Source organism: Marmota flaviventris, chromosome 20 (genome assembly GCF_047511675.1).
Source record: "Marmota flaviventris isolate mMarFla1 chromosome 20, mMarFla1.hap1, whole genome shotgun sequence".
Taxonomy (NCBI): domain Eukaryota; kingdom Metazoa; phylum Chordata; class Mammalia; order Rodentia; family Sciuridae; genus Marmota; species Marmota flaviventris.
The window spans coordinates 4,239,222-4,259,131 of NC_092517.1; the positions used below are offsets into that span (position 1 = coordinate 4,239,222).

General features: G+C 36.1%; 1 protein-coding gene across 1 annotated transcript in view; it reads left to right on the top strand.

Moving 5' to 3' along the window:
• Nucleotides 1-19,561, top strand: part of Ppp4r2 (protein phosphatase 4 regulatory subunit 2) — a 45,592-nt gene extending 26,031 nt beyond the window's left edge. Inside the window, exons 3-9 of the mRNA XM_027931890.3 lie at nucleotides 1,605-1,775; nucleotides 10,952-11,045; nucleotides 12,774-12,811; nucleotides 13,519-13,593; nucleotides 13,812-13,955; nucleotides 15,026-15,312; nucleotides 15,530-19,561. Of these exons, the coding sequence (XP_027787691.1) occupies nucleotides 1,605-1,775; nucleotides 10,952-11,045; nucleotides 12,774-12,811; nucleotides 13,519-13,593; nucleotides 13,812-13,955; nucleotides 15,026-15,312; nucleotides 15,530-15,849 (1,129 nt within the window). The 3' untranslated portion in view covers nucleotides 15,850-19,561. The remainder of the gene's footprint in view (nucleotides 1-1,604; nucleotides 1,776-10,951; nucleotides 11,046-12,773; nucleotides 12,812-13,518; nucleotides 13,594-13,811; nucleotides 13,956-15,025; nucleotides 15,313-15,529) is intronic.
• Nucleotides 19,562-19,910: the final 349 nt, after the last annotated feature.

Sequence of the window (19,910 nt, forward strand, 5' to 3'; positions counted from 1 at the left end):
ATAATAATAATAATAATTAACACAATGAATTTGTGGTAAAGAGTACAATGAGTACTACCACTAGTTCAGTCTTGTTCCCTGTCTTGGTTGATGCTAAATTGACATCACCTTTACCCCCACCCTTTCTTGGCACCATCAGCACAGATGTCAACCTACTCCTCCATCTATACCCAAAGGTCACAGCCACATCAGTGTTTATAGCAGCCCAATTTACAATAGCTAAACCTAGATTGTCCATCAATAGATGAATGGGTAGAGAAACTGTAGTATATATACACAATGGAATATTACTCAGCATTAAAAGAATAAAAGTATGACATTTTCAGCCAGGTGGATGGGGTTAAGAATATTATGCTAAGTGAAATAAGCCAATCCCTAAAAAACAAAGGCCAGTGTTCTCTCTGATACGTGGATGCTGATGCATAATGGTGGGGGCGGATGGGAAGAATGGGGGAACTTTGGGTTGGGCAAAGGGGAGGGGAGGGGAAATGGGACTAGGAAAGATGGTGGAATGAGAGGGACATCATTATTCTAGGTACATGTATGACTGTACATCACGGTGTAACTGTACATCGTGTACAGCCAGAGAAATGAGAAGCTGTGCTCCGTTCGTGTACAGTGATTTACAGTGCATTCTGCTGTCATGGGTAACCAGTTGGAACAGTAAAAAGAACTGGGGAAAAATACATAGTGGGAAAGCAACTCTTTTTCTTAACAGCTGTAGTGTTGATTTCTTGGACCACATTTTGGAAACTGCTGTCCTAGTGTTTGTTGGGGTGCTGGATGGGACAGAAGTGTCACAGGTTAGCAGCATTGCCGTTACTTCTGTGTAATCAGTGTAAGAAATGGATCTGCTGATGGTGGTGCTGTCTGCTTGGGGAAATAGGGACACCCCTGACTTGGCATCCCCTGGGATTTAGGTATTCATACAGGAGTCACCATAAAACTCCCTCTTTTATTAGTATTGAAGTTTGAGGGGGGAAAAGAATTAAAAAGTGCTTATGTTAATTCTGTATATTAACAATAAAAAATCAATATAGGTAATAATGTATTTTTACTAAGTCACACTGAGTGAGTGGATATCAATGATGTAAACATATATCATGACAAATGAGCCTGAAAATATTCACTACAAAGAAATGAAAAAATAAAACTTGTTATTTAACAGTTTAAAGACTAGAAACCTTTAAATGGGAGCATTATTGTTGGATGCTGTGAGATTATGGTATAAATTACTTTCTGACCTGTCTTAAGTGGAGTAGTTGTACCTCCCTGCTTGCTTTTGTTTTGGGAGAGTCAAAATCAAACTTCAAATACTCAAAAAACCTAACACCCTGTTGGCTTTCTTCCAGAGTTAGTGCATTTCAAAATTCTTACACGGATTTTGGTTTTGTTTGGTCAGAGGAGTTGGGGAATTGTGTAGAATAGGATATGAGCTTGTGAGCATGTTGATCATGCTTGATGCATGCTTTTGAGCAAAGTCATTCCCAGTAATACTTTCATTTGAATTTCATTCAGTTAGTGTATTCTGGGTTTATGCTTTGCACTCCAAGAATTTTGAAGTTACATGGTGTTATATATTTTGTTTCCTGTTTTGCTTATAGGATTCAATGGTCTCAATTTAAAGGCTATTTTATTTTCAAACTGGAGAAAGTGATGGATGATTTCAGAACTTCAGCTCCTGAACCAAGAGGTCCTCCTAATCCTAATGTCGAATATATTCCCTTTGATGAAATGAAGGAAAGAATTCTGAAAATTGTCACTGGATTTAATGGGTATGCACTTAATATTATTTTAAAGGTTTCATTTTTAGCAGGACTTAATTTTGTTTTCTTCTAGTTTTGATATGTCATAATTTTATAATTGATTATATATTAGAATTCTATGTCTCTAGCAACTGATAGTAAGTAGTTGGGGATTTTTAGCTTACAGGTACTGAAAATGCTTACAGCCTTAAAGTATTTTTTAACCAATTTTTTAATGAATATTAGTTAATTAGGTATAACACAATGGAAATATTTATTTATCAGGAAATGGTTTCATGTTTTTTTCTTTACCATAGTATATTTGGAATTAAAAGTCTGTATACATAGTACAGAACTTGTGTATCATTAAGAGAAGCCACATTTTTTAAAAATGAAAAATATCAATTTATAAAGTTATTCTACTTATCAGTTTTTATTTGGTAATTTTTGAGTCCTTTCTCTTTCCTAGCAAGTAATCATTTTTAGTCTTTTGTAAAACATTAAAAACCCTGAAGACACAGGCACTAACTAAAATAAAGGTGATCTTTTTAAAAATAATGCTGAGTCTCATATTCTGTCATTTTAAATTCTTTCCTTTTAGAACTTCATATTTTCAGGTTTTCCTTTATTGAGGGGAGGAAGTGTATGTTAATTTGAATTGTGCTGTATTTTGTCTGATGTGAACAAGGTGGAGTGTGGAATGACAATACTAAGTGTAATAAATTGTATTTCTGCTAACCATTAAATGATTTAGAGGTAGGTTTTATTTGAATGGTTTTGATTGTAATTTTAGATAACATAAATAGCTTGAATTACATGGAATTTTAAGTAAGAAAGTGTAATTTTTTGACTAAATGTCATGTAACTTAATTTTTTAAGTTGTAGGAATCTTGCTTTAAATGTCTGACGCTTATTCATTGACTTTGGGGCTAGCAGGTGTCATGGCTTTGTCTTTGAGGTTTGTGGTCTAGCCTTTGCCTCAGGGCTGAGACTGAGCACCCTTATGTCCTGTTGAAATTGTGTAATCATGTGTTTCCTTACCAGTTTGAATTAAAACTGTTTTTCTTAAAAGTACATATCTAGAAGAAGCCATATTCTATGTATTAGATACGTTGCATGAGATTTATTATTGAACTGTAATGTGTTCAAGATAAGAATATTTTTGAGATATTTGTAAATACAAATAAAAAGTATTTAGACATTATAGTGACTTTTCTTTTGAATAAATTGTGGCTACTATGAATAAGACGTAAAGTGAAACAAGTCAAATTATACCACAGCTTTGTGAATAGAATACTAAGTTAATTTACTTGTGATTCTGAATTAGTAATAGCAAATATCATTTTTAATACTTTAAAATGAAGTTGGATGAGATGCCGTATGTAGATTATTCAGTAATCTAAATATTTATAGTTTCTTAGTTGTAAAACAAGCAGTTCATCTACTTCAGAAAATGATTTGAACAGTCATTAAATTCCTAAGCATACTTAAACATAATTGCTTTTAAAACTTTTTTCAACTTTGAGCTGAGTATTTTGAACCTAAATTTTTTAAATTCTCTTTTTCAGGATGACAGTTTATGACTTGTTTACCCTAATCAAGTAGAAATTAAGTCTTAATCAGTAATAGGTTAAGAACTGTCACTTTATATTTACTTTGTGTTATATTAAAACATGTCTATAAGCTTTTCAATTTAATTTAACTTATAAGTTAATTTTTAAAAAATACTTAAGAAACATTTGGTTCTTTTTAAAACACTTTGAGGGTGTCCTTTGTATTTGTAATAGGTTAAGTTTGAAATTACAGAAGTGGTATATGTTCATACTTTTAAATAGATCCCCAATGTCGTAGAAGTAGATACCCAAAGAAAAAAATCTAATGAAATCATGTTACATGCTAGTTGTAGTTTCCTTTTGGAAGAGTTTTGCTATCTTCTTTATAATCAGTACAACTTCTGTGTACTTAATTGAAGGGACTGCATTGTTTTCCCTCATAGCAACAAGGCCACAGTTTACTCACCCCGTCCCTGTTGGTGGTGGGCATTTATATTTTGACCTTAATGAGCAATGCTTACAGTGAACATTCTTATTCATGTCTTTTGTTGGTGAATGGCACGTACTGAATATATCTATATGATTATTGGTATTTGTGACTTATATTATAATTGTTAGATAAGATCATGTACTCAGTTAAAATTTAATTTATCAGTAAAATCATGGCATTTGCAGGTGAGTAGATGGAGCTGGAGAATATAGTGCTAAGTAAAATTAGCCAATCCCCAAAAAACAAATGCTGAATGATTTTTCTGATTAAAGGATGCTAATTCATAATATGCTGCAGGGAGGGGGGATGGGAGGATTAAATGAACTCTAGAGGGAAAAGGGGAGAGATTGGAAGGGAGGGGGCACAGGGTAGGAAAGATTGGAATGCCATGGTCATCATTACCCTAAGTACACGTATGAAGACACGAAGGATGTGACTCTACTTTGTGTACAACCAGAGACATGAAGAATTATGCGCTATATGTGTAATATGAATTGTAATGCATCCTGTTGTCATATATAATAAATTAAAATTTTAGAAGTTTTTCTTAGTACTCTAAGAAACTCTAAGTACTCTACCTCACAATGTGTTCATTTATGCTTCCATGAGTATTAAATGCAGATATTGGAATTCTGGGTATGTTTTTGTACTTGTTTCTTTGGTTGTAGGTGTAACTACCTTTTTATGTGCTAGAAGCTCTTTTATGAATTGCTCTTTCATAATCCCTTTTTTCTTTTGCTGATTCTTATTTTTAAGTTTGTTTTATTATTTTGTTTTTGCCTTTAGTTTGTAAAGGCACTATATTAAATTCTTCATAGTATTTGGCCACAAAAAGCTTATCCATTACTCAAAATTACTTTAGTACAGTGTCAGATAAAAATTTTTTCCTCTTTGCCAGTAGGTTTTCCAATTTCCTGTTTGCTGGTGTGGTAGGTTCCTGGAGGAAGGGGCTAGCACCTTCCAGGGGAGGCCTGGGAGAGTGAGTACCCAAGCCTAGTCCTTACTCAACAGATAGGTATAGGAAGGAAGGGTTCTGTTTGTATTTGGTTTTATAGGACATTGAATAATTACACAAACAAATGCTTAAGTTCTTTTAATTTTAAAGTCATTGTTTTGTCCTTTTAAAATACTTTTGAAACTGGGTGTGGTGATGCAAGTGTATAATCCTAGCAGCTTGGGAAGCAGGAGGATCAAAGCCAGTCTCAGCAAAGGCGAGGCGCTAAGCTACTCAGTGAGGCTAAATAAAATACAAAATAGGGCTGGGGATGTGGGTCAGTCAGTGGTCGAGTGCCCCTGGGTTCAATCCCCAGTCGCCCCTCCTCCAATTACTTTTGAACTTTGAAATATTATAGGAAAAGATGGATTATAGCTACTCCCCAGAACTGAAGTTACTGCTTTTTAGGCAAGAAACACCAAAAATTAAAATAAACAAAATGAACATTTTTACTGGAATGGTCAGTTACAAGATCTTTATTGCCTCTTTTTGCCCTCTGCTTGGAGCAATGAGGAGGAAGAGAGGGCACATTGACTCAGACCAAGGCCACGCCCCCTGAAACTCTTCCCCTCAGACATCATGTGTGTAATTTAGGAACTAACTGCTGGTAGCTAATCGTTCAGAAAGGGGTTTTGAAGGGTAGAGAAAGTAACTCACAGTCCTGGCAGTTAAACCATCTTCAAGTTATTTGGAAGGGAGAATGATGAATGTGAGTTAACCTGTTAAATCCTGCTCTCAGTTGACACTGCTCTTTCAGCTGTGATCTTTCTAAAATCTTTCACCTGAGTGGCAAACAGAAATGGTGTCGCTGTGTGTTTAGGAGAGTGTGGGAAAGTTGCCCAGTGTGTGTGTCCAGTCGACTTCCAGATTTCTTTTCTAGTTATTCTAATGTTCATGATCAGCCAGAGTTGACTTGGCGCTAAACATCATTTCCATGATTGAGTGTCTTGAACGTTTCTGTGCCCAAGAGGTGCCACTTTGAACTTTTAAAAGAACAGGGCTGAGGCTAGAGCTCAGTTGGTAGAGTGCTTGCCTTGCTTTCACAAGGCCCTGCCTGTGTTTAGTCCCCAGCGTGTGTCTGTCTGTCTGTCTGTCTCTCTCTCTCTCTCTCTCTCTCTCTCTCTCTCTCACACACACACACACACACACACACACACACTTGATTTTCATACTTTATGAATTACAGATTTAAAACATAGTTTTTCTGAGTTTTGTATGTTTGTCTTGGAGTCAGCTGTGGATTTCTCAGCGACTGAGAGAATGGTCCTTAGCCTTTCATTCCTTTGTTTTCTGACTGCTTTGACTCATTTCTTTCTTGTGTAATTGGTTAAGAATTGGCATTATCTAGCATCCATTCCTCCTTTCTTGATGTGTGGTACTCTTCTCTAGTAGTTACTTTCTTGAAGGGCTGGGACTGGACTTAGGCTCTGGTGCCTGCTGACAAGCGCACTACCACTGAACTACACAGCCCTAGCCCATCTAATAAAATTCTCAAAATTGAAAAGCAGGAACTAGCAGAAAACTAATTAACTTTTATTTATATTTAATCCAAATGAAACAACAATTTAGACTATTGCAGGCATTCTTGAGAGATGGTTCACGTGATTAAAAACTTGGACAGTACCATAGATTAGTTTTGGGGCATGGAATGGTGCAGTTGATTTGCAACATTGGGATTGCTTCCAAATTATTGACAAAATCCTAGCCTTCATTTTCTTAAATCGTTTATACTTGTCCTTTCATGATGACATTTAAGTGAGTCTCAGAATTCTTGACATTTGGTTTGAGTTGTAAAATACTTGTGTATGAATGTGTGTGTGTGTGTGTGTGTGTTCATGTTCTGTACCTTGGTACAGAAAGAGCATATTGTTCCAAGTAGAGATAGCATTAAAGGGTTCCAAGCTTTCTGACTTTTGTGACTTAAGAATAAACACAACTGTAAACCTATGAAGCCTTTTTTAAAAAATATTTTAGTAATTGTTGATGGACTTTTATTTATTTATATGTGGTGCTGAGAATCGAACCCAGTGCCTTACACATGCTGGGCAAGTGTTCTACCACTGAGCCACAACCCCAGCCCCCTAATAGGGGGCTTCATAAGCTTTTGATAACAGAGATATTTGAGTTAGTTTCTACTTGAATAGTTAAGTTCCAATGTTAGACTAGTCAGAATATGTTTGTAGATTTTTACTCTGATAACGTCTGTTATATTTTATGTTCCTTTATTTTTATTTTTTTTTGTGAGTAAAGTTGCACCAAAAGTTTGCCTGATTTATCTTAGATCCCGAATGAGATGTGCATTTTCCTTTTTCTTCTTTCCAGTTGAATTCCTTGATATATAATCAGATAATTTACATATTTTTATAGTGAGTAATAAAAACATCAAACAGCTTAAGATAAATTTAGTCAAATTATATTCTCAGGTTAAAATTTAACAAGGAATGATATGTTTAATGGTGTTTAGCCTCATTGTTTAAAATTTATCTTTTCCTGGTCTTTATTACATGTTTTGTTTTATAGTACTGAGGCATCAAACCCAAGAGTTTTGCCCTTGCTATACAAGCTCTCTACCCCTGAGGTACATCCCATCCCCTAGAATTTCTCTTTGAAAAACAGCACTGAGGTGCTACTTCATGCTTAGGTATGGTTCTCTGATGTTTAATAGCTTTGTGGAGTGAGCATTTCCAAAGCTTTTAGATATATGAGGCTTGGGTCTGTGTATTTATTAAATAAATGGGGACAATGAATTCAAATGAAAATATATAACTAATATAAAAAGCATGGTCTTGTTTCGTAATGGTAGTTGCTTTTCTTGAAATTATAAAACAGTTCTGCTTTGGGCTTTATTCTTCCCCAGTTGGTCTTTGGAGAATTTGTGCCTTCCTCCAGTCTTCATTAGATGTGGATGGGATCAGGGTTATGATAGGACCAAGATTTATTTACTGAGCACGTTCTAAGATATTTTAGGCATTGTTAAATGACTTGCATATGTCATGTCATACTTGGGCCTCATGATCATTACATAACAGCACTTAGTAGTCCCTGTTTCCCAGAAGAACACGAACACTTAGAGGTAAATTCACCTTGGGCTGGCGGGTTATTGTTTGTTTTTAAACCTACTTTATACTTTGTACGTTGAAAGTGAACGGTTTTCCTATAGCAGTTTTGAGTAACGCCATTTGAGAACTCATTTTATAGCTCAACGGTTTTCCTATAGCAGTTCTGAGTAACGCCATTTGAGAACTCATTTCTTCTTGGATCCTTTACTTAATGACTTAAAAAAAATGTTTTATTGACTTATATAGGTATGTATGCATATATATATATATATATATACACACACACACACACACACATATATAAAATAAGAATATAAGTTGAAATGTTAGCTAGTCATGCAAATTTTTCAGATTCATACACACCCAGTTTTTCATCTTCCTATTAGCAGATAAGCCAATATATCATTGCAGAAGAAATTGACTAGATTTCATTTTAAATAACCCTAAGTATTTTCTTTGAAGTAAGTTACTTTACACCTTTGCTAGTGAACGTCCTTTCCTGTCCACTCCCATTCTAGCTTCTGCTTCATACTTTATTGAGGGGGAGTGGCATGCATGTTTTCAGATAGCACCCAACCCAATTTTTGCTCTTTATTTTTCTGAACTCATGTGTCTTTTTAACTAGTGGTTTTTATTAGGAGAAGACTTAGCATTTCCATATGCTTTCTACTGCAAGTCAGAGAAAACGCACCTTTCATACGGCCATGGTGTATGTGCATTTTTACATCTTTTAATGGCCTCCCTTGGATTAACTGTTCCCAGGTTTGTGCATGTTCTCCTGGCATGCAGTTTATTCCATAGCAGTGTGTATGAACTTGATTAGCTATTATCATCATCAGTCTGATTACTTACATGTTCTGCTGAAGAGCCCGTGTGGTGTTTCTGATTTGTAGTGGCCTTTATATTTATAGGATACATTAAAAAGTACAAACTGTATGTAACATGAGACTTCAGTGCATTTTGTTTTAATATTCCTAGGGCTGAAATATTTATAAGAAATGTGAATTTGTGTCCAGCCAGTCTGGGTGAGGAAGAGTACTGCTTGGTGTGCCAGTGCCATCTTTTGGAAACTGGGTGAAGCAGTACCAGCCCACTTGATCACAGGCTGCTGCTACCACCATGGCATATACACGCAGACTTCCAGCAGCAGGGTTGGCCTTGACTTTACACACATTCATCAACAGAAATAGCCCAAACTGTAAATTTTAAACAGGAAGTTTAAAAGGACTCAAATGGTAAAGTTAATTTTTATTTAAGAGAAAATACCTCAGGAAAGAATGGGAATATGGTATAGGAAAGAATTTTAGTTGGATAATATTAAATTATGTGTTGGTTAAGTACCAACCAAAGCTCCATTTGGTGCTATTCTTCATATTTCAAATAATATATAAGCCCTCTTCATTATAATATTACTGTAAATAGTGAGAATAGCTTAGGTGTGGTGTTACATGTATTTAACGTTTTAAGAGCAGTGATACAGAAGAGGGGCCAATGAACAGGTATATACCTCTAATACTTGGAAATTCTGATAGTGCCTTTCGTCTACAGATAAATTTCTTATTGATGATAGTAATATTTATTACGAGGGCCGTCCTTAGGCTTTTAGCCGAATGAGTACAAGAAGGGACAGACAATTGAGGAACTGATGTTTGTTTTTATATGCAGCTTGGGGAAAATGCTTAAAATTTTTTTATTGGTGTTGTTGCTTTTTGTATTAACTATAGATTTGTAATTGTAGTTTGTATTGATAGGAATGAACCAAAAAAGATGTGAAAAGTTACTGATTGGTTCTTAGTAAGGCTGTTGGTGTGCTTTGTACTTCTCCATTTTAAAAGATTCTTTAGTGTACTTAACACTGAGTAGATTTGCAAAAGAGATTTCAGAATATTGTCAGAAACTCTGAGAAATTTCTTCTACCAGTGACAAGTGAATTTAATGTTAATAATACCAATTATTAATATTAATAAATTAATACTAAATATTGTTACATTTCTGTATTTCTAGTTGCTTCTAGATATTTTTGATATCAGGAAAATAGTTAATCTTTTACTTTGTACCCTTTCCTCTGGCTCAGGTTTGAATGCTAATTGAGTGAAAAGACTGATTCTTGGACTTAACCTGATAACTGATACATTGTTTTCCTGTGAATAACATTTTTCAAAATTTATTATAAATTAAATATACAGAGAACATAAAAAATGATGCTAAGAATATGAGAACCGAGTATAGTTTATGCAGTTAGAAAATAAACACTTTTATTTTTTAAATATATGTGGTACGGTGAAAAAGATGTAGGACTGGACATGAGGGCAGCTAGATTTGAGTCCTACCATTACTTCTCACTAGCTGCTTTACCTTGATGGGGAATCCTTGGTCAAACTGCCTGGGAGAAGTAAATGACATCGTGAATGTTGATTATTCATTTGAGGCTTTTGTGGTTTTTTCCCCCAAAGAGAATGAATAGATGTGTGTGGCAAATACTGAAGTCCAGAGATGTGTGTTTGTACTTTATAGCCCTATCTGTCATTTTTTGTCCTCACCATTCTGCTGTTCAGTTGTAATTCTGATGAATACTGGAAGTAAATGTGAGCTCAAACTTGATATTTATAAAATGATTCTGGCTCCATGTTATGTCAGTTTTGTATTTGCTGTGATCAAGTGAAAAATGTATTGTGAAAGCATTTAGTGGTTAACTGTGGTTCTTAACAAAATCCTGAGTATGTTTGTGTATACTTTAAGCGATTAAACGTGTAGGAAAAATTTATATAAGCTTGTAACATTGAGCAGAATCATATTTAAAATACTTTTTCATTGGAATGATGTGTTTTATTAGTCTGTCTAGTATTAAATCATTGATACTTTTCTCAAACTTCGTATGCAGGGGAATGAGGAAAAGTTTCTGTATGTAAATGCATTGTAACTTGATTTTGTATTACGTCTCACCTTAAAGTATAGAACAGGTGTGCTTATTGTTTACTTATAAATGACTCATCCTTTCATTTCCCTTTGTAGCTTAACATGAGTGACTCAAAGTTTTAGCTACCGAAATAAGTATCCTTGTTTTCTTGGTAACTGATGACCTCAATCTATAAAATTATATTCTTTTGCAGTATCCCTTTTACTATTCAGCGACTATGTGAATTGCTAACAGATCCAAGGAGAAACTATACAGGAACAGACAAATTTCTCAGAGGAGTAGAAAAGGTATTTATTTTAATTATGGGAATTATGTTAAACTGAAGCCTAATAGATTTCAGAAAAGAACATTGGGTAAGATCTTTTTCAGGCACCTTTTCTTCAGAGTTTTCTAGTCTATCTTGAGTTTTTTCCAAATTTTTTTTTTCCAAATGATATTCTGTGTTTGGGAAAAGATCTATGGGAAGGGGCAGAGGAGGACCTGAAGTGCTGATTTTTTAGGAATGGAAAGAGCAGCTTATTATCTTAGATATTCATTGTATGTATTAACATATTAATGTTCTGAAAAGCTCCACAGATGATATGTAACTTTTTGGAGGCAGGTAGGTATCAAAGATTGAACTAGGGGTCACTTGATTACTGAGCCACATCCCCAGCCCTATTTTATATTTTATTAGAGACAGGGTCTCACTGAGTTGCTTAGCACCTCACTAAGTTGCTGGGGCTGGCTTTGAACTCAAAATCCTCCTAAATCAGCTTCCCAAACTGCTGGGATTACAGGTGTGCACCACTGCTTCCAGCTGGAGATTAGGTATTTAGCTTTTCTCCATTTACTATGATGTTGGCTTTTGGTTTGTCACAAATGACCTTTAAGATGTTGAGGTGGCTTTGAACTCAAGATCCCCTTGCCTCAGCCCCCCAAGCCATTGGGATTACAGATGTACGCCACCGCGTCCCACTCTTAATATATAACTTTAATGTTAGAGTACTCTGTTTCACAAGTTGTAGAATTGTAATTTGGTGGTAGAAATCTTTGAAAGTAAGTATTGAGTAGAGAGAGGGGCAGAATCAATGTATTTGACCCTGGAAATCGTAATCCAGAACCAGTATAGTGGCTTGTAATAGTTCTTAGGACCTTTATTGAGCTAATGTTTTGTGGAACCTTTACGCCCTCAATTGAGTAAGATTCCCAAACGGCAGGAAACCACAGTGGTTCATAAGTACTTATTTTTCCAACTCAAGGGCCTTTAGTAATTACATTTTTAGATTTCTGAATGAAGAGACAAGATGTCACAGTAACCTTACGGGGTGGGTGGTGCCCTGCCTTCACATTAAGGCTGCAGTAGTTCATAATTGTGTGACCTTGGGCGAGTTACTTCACTTTCTTGGTTTTCTCCTTTGTGATATTTGGATTATAGGGCTGAGAAGCACTTACTCTTTTAAGCATATTGCCCAAAAAAGAGAGGTTCAGGTTTCTTTCCTTGGGATATATTGATGGCTGGGTGTGGTGGCTCATGTGTATGATTCCAGCAAATTGGCAGTTGAGGCAGAAGGATCTCAAGTTCCAGGCCAGCCTTAGCAACTTAGTGTCACTCTGGCTCGAAGTAAAAAAAAAATATATATATATATATATATATATGTATATATATATATGGACTGGGGGTGTAGTTCAGTGGTTAGTTGACCTTGGGTTCCATCCTCGGGACCATAAAAGTAAGTACAAAAAAAAAAAAAAAAAAAACAGCAATGAAAAAAAGTGACTCTGGATTGGGTATTGCTTTATGAGGAAAGTCATTACACGTGCCCTAAGTAGGTGGCTCGAGTGTCTTCAGAAGAGAGCAAGACTAGTTTCTTGTTATCAGTTTTCATTTTTAACCATTTATTGTCTTTTATTAGCAAACTGGAATTATTGGAAACAGCCCACTAAGAGTGATTTTGAGAAGTTAGAAACAAATTATTAAACCTTTATATTGTATTTCTTTTCTCTCATTAAATCAACAATTTTTGTTATTGCAGAATGTGATGGTTGTTAGCTGTGTTTATCCTTCTTCAGAGTAAGTATAGTTTTTTTCTAATTTTAATGTTATTTATTATGTTTTAATACATAATTAAAATACTGACTTTTTTTATTATGAACCTCTCACCCAGTCCCCAGAGTAGACTGTGACCAATAATATTACGTATATGTTTTACGAGTAAAGAGATGGGCGGTCTTCTGTGATTCTCATATTGCTGATGTTATGTGGTGTCCTGGCACCAGAGCCCCTTGATGCCCTTGTAGGGCATGACTCCTAGGTTTGAAGCAGACACTGGATGGCATTCCTCTTCAGGTGAAGAAGAATTTGTTGTTGTTGCCATTCATACCCTGAAGCAAAGACTTGGTTTAGGGTACATTTCCTCAACCTTGGCATTACTGAGCTTGGGACCAGATAGTTTTAGTTATACATAGGTGTCCTGAGAACTGCAGGTTTAAGTATCTCTGGTCTCTGTCCACTGAGGCCAGAAGTGTCCATGCTTCCCACACCAACACCTGTGGTGGTGGGGGAGGGTGGCCCCCACTGAGGACCATTGGTTCAACCTCAGCTGCTTCTGCTTTCTTGGGTGGCAACTGTGTGAAGTCTCCTTCACTGTTAGCAGGATCCCTGCATTCATCAGTGTGTGTTTATATTGGTTCCCACAGAAGTCTGGGTGTGTGGCAGTTAAAAACCTACAAGACCTTTCAGACCCAGAGTTCTTATAAAAAATTTTTTTTTTCTTGTAGGAAAAACAATTCAAATAGTTTAAATCGAATGAATGGTGTTATGTTCCCTGGAAATTCACCAAGCTACACTGATAGGTGAGACTAGCAATTTTTGTATACTTGAGCTTGCATTTTCCTGAATTTGAATAGCAGACTCTGTGTACTTTTTAAAATTGGATGTTTTATGGAGGATATAGAATGTGCTTCACTGAATTTGTTAAAGCAGAAACTTATGTGATGTGTTCTTATGAATGTCCTTTGGGAGGGGGATGGCTTTTTACAAAAGGGGGAAATGATGGTGGTGTGTCTTACAGGTCTAATATAAATGGGCCTGGAACACCCCGGCCACTGAACCGACCAAAGGTGTCTTTATCCGCCCCCTTGACAACCAACGGTTTGCCTGAGAGCAGTGACAGCAAAGAGTCAAACTCACCACATAATGAAGAAAGAAACCACAGGTTTGTGTGTGTTCTATGTTTAAAAACAGATGGTTGTTTTCACCAGACATTAACGTTTATTGATGGTTTTCAGGACCCAGTTACCATTCACAGTGTACAGTCGGCTTTTCCCACCTGTGGGCTCCACATTTGTGGATCCAGCCAACCAAGGATCAAGACTATTTGGGAGGGCTGGGGTTGTGGCTCAGAGGAAGAGTACTTGCCTAGCATGTGTGGGGCACTGGGTTCGATCCTCAGCACCACATAAAAATAAAGGTATTGTGGCCACCTTCAACTAAAAAATAAAAATATTTTTTAAAAGAATATTTGGGAAATTAAACAGTATGTCAGTAGTAAGCATGTGTAGACTCTCTCCCCTTCCTGTTCTCTAGACAGTAGAGCAGAACACGTGTTACCTGGACTCGCACTGTGTCAGAGTTGCGAGTGACTGGAGCTGTCGGGAGCCCTGGGAGGACATGTGTGGTGCTGTGCAGACAGGTGTGCCATGTTGAGCCAGGGCTCCGCAGACACCGAGGGCAGGCAGGGTTGCAGTTTTGTGGTAGGATCTTTGGCTCTCTTTAACACAGCGTAAGGTAGACAAAAGACTTATTAAAACAGCTGATTTGGGAGAGATTATCGAATGTAGGTTCTGTCCCAAGAAAGTCAAAGTAGTCATGATACAGGTTTTGTCTTTTTTTCAAAAGTTACTTGAGAAAAGAAATTGAAATTCTGAGTAGTTTCTTAGTATAGGTTATGAAAGGGAACTTTTTATTTTACTTCAGAGTTTCTCTGTCACATCAAGGGAAAAAGAAGACTAAGTGAGAGGACTTGAGTGTGTAAATCTGGGGGACCTCTAGTTTCAGTTTAACAGTGTTTAACTTACTGGGAAATGCCCAGAAAAGTGGCACTAACTTGGTGACTCGGCACTAATGAGAAACATTCATGGAACAGTTTAGGTTGCGTTGAAATTATTCTCTGATGTTTTTCTTCAAACAGATATGACAGTGTAACTTTGGCACTAAAATACAATTTAAAAGAATGTAGAAGTTGAGGAAAATAGTATTAATGACACTTTAAAACAACATTTTCAGTGACTCTGCAGCATCTGAATCAGAAGGGTCTTCAGTGAGTCCTATAAAAAACAAACATTCAGATGACGACGCCGTGGAGGCTGAAGAGCACGAGGCCAAAAGACTCAGGTTTGACAGAGACGGGGAAGTCAGAGAGACAGCCAGTCAGACCTCGTCCAGTGAGGGGGCCTCGGTCCTGGCGGAGGACACAGAGGCACCATCATCATCTCAGGACAAGGACAAAGAAAGTAGTTGTACCCAGCAGCACTGCACAGAAGAGGAGGAAGAGGAGGAGGAGGAAGAAGAAGGTATTTAGAGACATCTGTAGAAGGGTGTGCTTTCTTGTTTTTCTGAAAGAATTTAACATAATGGAACTCCTTACAGTGCTGATGTTGGCCCCTGTGTGTACTTGCTGCTGAGTTTGAGGGGAAATTATTTGACTGTAGAATATCAGAATTCATGACACGTGACTGTGGAGGTATTTTGAAAATACATTTAACTACAACAACATTTGCTTATTTTTAGAGTCTTTTATGACATCGAGAGAAATAATCCCAGAAAGAAAAAATCAAGAAAAAGAACCTGATGATGCCTTAACTGTGAACGAGGAGACCTCTGAGGAGAAGAGTCAGGTGGAGGAATCGGCTGTGTCTCGAGCTGAGAAGGATTTACATTCTGAAGGGAGTGACACCCCGGGCCCTGTAAGTAGTGGTTCTGACTGCCACCAGACAGAAGAATCAGTAGGATCCAGTTCCAGTAAAACTGGAGAGGTTCTCTCAGAATCCTCCATGGAAAATGACGAGGACGCCACCGAAGTCCCCGAGGAACCAATGGAGCAAGACTGACTACTTCACCACATTTAGATGCCGTATTTTACATACAGTTCTGGTTTTACACTGTATAAAACTTTTATGTAATAAAGTGGACCTTTAGTTTTACAAGAGAAAGAGAAGCAGGTTGTTAAAGTACTTTAAAAAGTACTTTAAGTGTGAATCCTGAAAGAGTTGTACATGTAAGAACTGTGAATAGCAGCTCCTCTGGGTCCTGCTTACCGCTATCTATTTTTTTTTTTTTGTTTTTGTTTTTGGGGATTTTGTTGTTGTTGTTTTTGCCTTTTTTTTTTTCCCTCTTTCCTTTTTTCTTTCTTTTTTTTTTTTTTTTTTTTTTGGTGTCTGGTCAAATCAGTGGTTTGTGTATAGATTTTTTTTTTTTTTTTTTTTTTTAATTTAGAAGTTTTTAAACTGGAACATTATAATTACAATTTTGGAAACCTTTCAAGATTATCACATTTAGTTTATACATGTGCAAGAAAGCTTTATGTCTTGTCTCTTTCTGACAGCTGTAGCAGATTTCATATTTTGGTCATAGTTTCAACATTTTAACATGTGAATTATAGGGTTTCATGCTGGTTTCCAGGTTTTATTGGTTGACTATGTACAATGGAACTTTAAGTCATATATACATACATACATATATATATATATATATAATTCTAAGGGGGGAAATGTTATATTTTTCTGTTTCTATAAGAGATGAATACAGTGGATAATTTTCTATTGGTGATGATTGAGTTCACCTCTTTCACGAGACATTTTCTTTCTCTTCTGAGTAATTCACATAAAATCTGGCCCTGTGAAACCCTGGAAATCTAAGTCTGTTGTAATACCAGGTTAAACACATTCCAAGAGATCTGTTCAAACTAGAATTCTTTTGTATACTTCAGAGGTGCCTGATAAAAGACTTCATTATTTATGAGAAAATGTGCTTTATCTTGGGAATTGTGTTCACACATCAGCTGACTGTTCTCCTGAGTGAATGCTTATGAAGCTGACACGAGCCCATCTCAGAAGAACCAGGCAGGTTCCTTAAACTTTTGCTTGCTTTTCTGAACATTGTGAATATTACACATTTCTTTCTAAATTATTCTAGAGTATGCAAATGTCAATGGTATGAAACACCACTGTACTGGAAGAATTAATATATTACTTTAGTAATGTACCTGAGCTAAAATGACTGAAGCTTTAGGGGGTGCATAGAAACCACCATAATTTGTATGACATTTTGAAGTGAATTAATATTTTTGAACATGCTTCTTCGACAGCCAGTGTTATATTTTTCAGATCAACACAAAGCACAATGATTACTCTAAACTCAATATTTTCAAATTCACATATTTAAAGTCATGCAAGCTGCAACTTCCCTGTCAAAATTACTGGCTGCCAAATTTATACCTGTTTCTTCAGCTGTACCTTTTGATATTTAGAATTTTTAAATTTCTGTAAAGTAGATTTTGTAGAGTGTAATGTGTTCACTGCCTTTGTGAAGCGGTATATAATTGTATAATTTCTGTGTGTAAACTGAATGCTTGGGCTTTCAATACAGTATTCATATGAAGCAATAAATATTCATGTTATGAAATACTCGAGTACATTTTTATCAAAATACAAAAGAATCCCTTTTTTTAGTTTCAGATATCTGAAGTACATAGATGAACTTATAAAAAACATGCAAACAATTTCTCACACTGTATCATATGCTTTGGGTGATTTGGAGGGAAACCACAAGTTTTGCATTTTGACTACTTAAATTGCTATGACTAAAAATTACCCAAATGATTGGACGCCACGTATGTTTGTAGGGTATATACTACTGACTGACTTGACAGGTTCACAAGCAGCTCGATGATATATTTATGAATATGTCTGATAGTTAAAAACTGAATATTGATTTACTGTAACAAGAGGGGGGAATCAAACGTTGTAAATTTTTAAAATTTTTTGCGATGATGTTAAAATGAAGCAATTTTAAATGTGACTTTCATTCATAGTGACCTGTTACTTTATTTTGTTGAGGGATATTTTGCCAATGAGAACAGATTTTAAACATTTTAAGTTTAGAAATTTAGGAATTTTCTTTAGAATATTTATGAAATTATTGTCAATAAACCTATTCTTTAATCTCCTGTGACCTTTTGATATGTTTTATTTTAATTATAGTGCCATGGACCACTTGTAAACAAATCTTTACTTTTGTCCGTTATAAGTTGAAGATTTAGCATCATGACTTTGAGGTCTGTGGTTTTATTTGTAAACTTGCAATTGCTATTTTTGCAAGGGCAAATGTATTTCTTTATTAAATAAAGTACAATAATGGTGAATGTACCAAAATGACATCACTTAACTCTATGAGGGATCTGCATTTTAATCTATAGTTTTAATTGTTTTAATATTTATTAGATGTTCACATGTCGATCATAGATCAAAATTGTTGCTGTTTATACAGATAACTGTGGAATGCTGATGGAGTATCTTCTTTAGGATGGGTGGAATACTTCTGTCATTGAATTGGGAACCTAGTTGAGCTGGCTTTAGATATTGGTGGCCATTGGGAAGTAAATCTCCACACATGTGCAGATGTGCACTTTGATGACTGCACATCTCCACACATGTGCAGATGTGCACTTTGATGACTGCACCAGAGAACGTCAGGCCTGAAGGCAGCGGGCTGACTGGTGCCCCGTTCAAAAGGCTGGTTTTTCAGCTCGTTTCCTTAACACATGGAACAGAGCGCTATCAGGAAGTTGAAATGGAGAAGGAAGGCTTGAGTGATTAAAGGTATTTTATTTTTTGACCTTAAACAGATTGTTTACCTGTTGCTCTAGTCTTTGAACCCAACGTGTAAAAATAATTTGGAGATGCTAAGGAGGAAAGAGAATATAAATATAATGTGTCTTTATCACTCTTCCCTTTTAAAAAGTGAAAACAAAAATTCTCTTACATTTTTTTTGGAAAATATATCTTTTTAGTTCCAGAAATATAGCAGAACAGAAATTAGTGAAAATGTTATATTTTAAATGTTGATTATTAGGTAGATTTAATCCACTTAGTACTTATCCACATCTACACCTTTCAGGAGTGTAGCCTGAGTGATGGAGTTGCCCATCAGGGAGTAAGAAGCATTTGGTGTGCAAAGGCCTCCCAAAGTACGGGGCTGGACGGCGTGGCCTGTTAAGCATTGAGGTTCAGAGTATTTTATTTTGCTGGTGTAGATAGGCATGTATTTATGCATTTGTAAAATCAGCAACTTTTCAAATAATGTAAATGTAATATACTAGTTCACTTATAAAGGTACTTGGGCAGAATCTAAAGCTGCTGCAATGTTTGATTTGTGAAAAAATGTAACATGGTAAGGATGAAAATGTAACTTGCAGAACCAAAGGAAATAAACATTTGGGTAGTGCTTCAGATTGTCTTCTGAGCAGGAGTTTTTTAAATGCATTGATTTTGATAAAACAAAGGTCAGTTCTCCGGAGATTTGTGCTACTCATAAAATGGATGAATGGAAAAACACCTTGTAATTTCATATGGAATTATTAAAATTAGGTTTACTGGGTTATTGGCCTCGTAAGGATGCTAGTATGTATTGGTTAGAATACATCTTTCACATTTAAGAAATAATCAGTACACTTCAGAATTTTATTTCAACTTGGAGCCTAGATTACTTTGCCAAATAAATGTATTATTTTCGTAATGCAATAAAATATAAATTAGAAGACTACCTTCCTGTGTGGAATGACTTTTTTTACTGGTTCACCCTGCCCGCCCCTGGCCCACCTTAGATAGTCGAGGATCAAGAGCATTTTCTGATCTCTGAAGAGAAGCTTGATGTGTAACTGTTACAGTCCGGCTGCTTAAGTGATCTTGGCGTGTTCAGTAGGGAGATGGAGCAGAGTTGATTGGAAAGTCGTGGGCTTTTTCCTGACATTTTAAGCCTGATTATCTGACCAAGTCCAGATTTATCCATGTGGGATTTCTGCTGGCTGATTGTCACAAGGCATGCCCAGCTCTCCTGAGTCCCACTTTGAGTCCTGTGTGTGGGGAAGGAGGTGTGGTACTTGGAGAGGTGG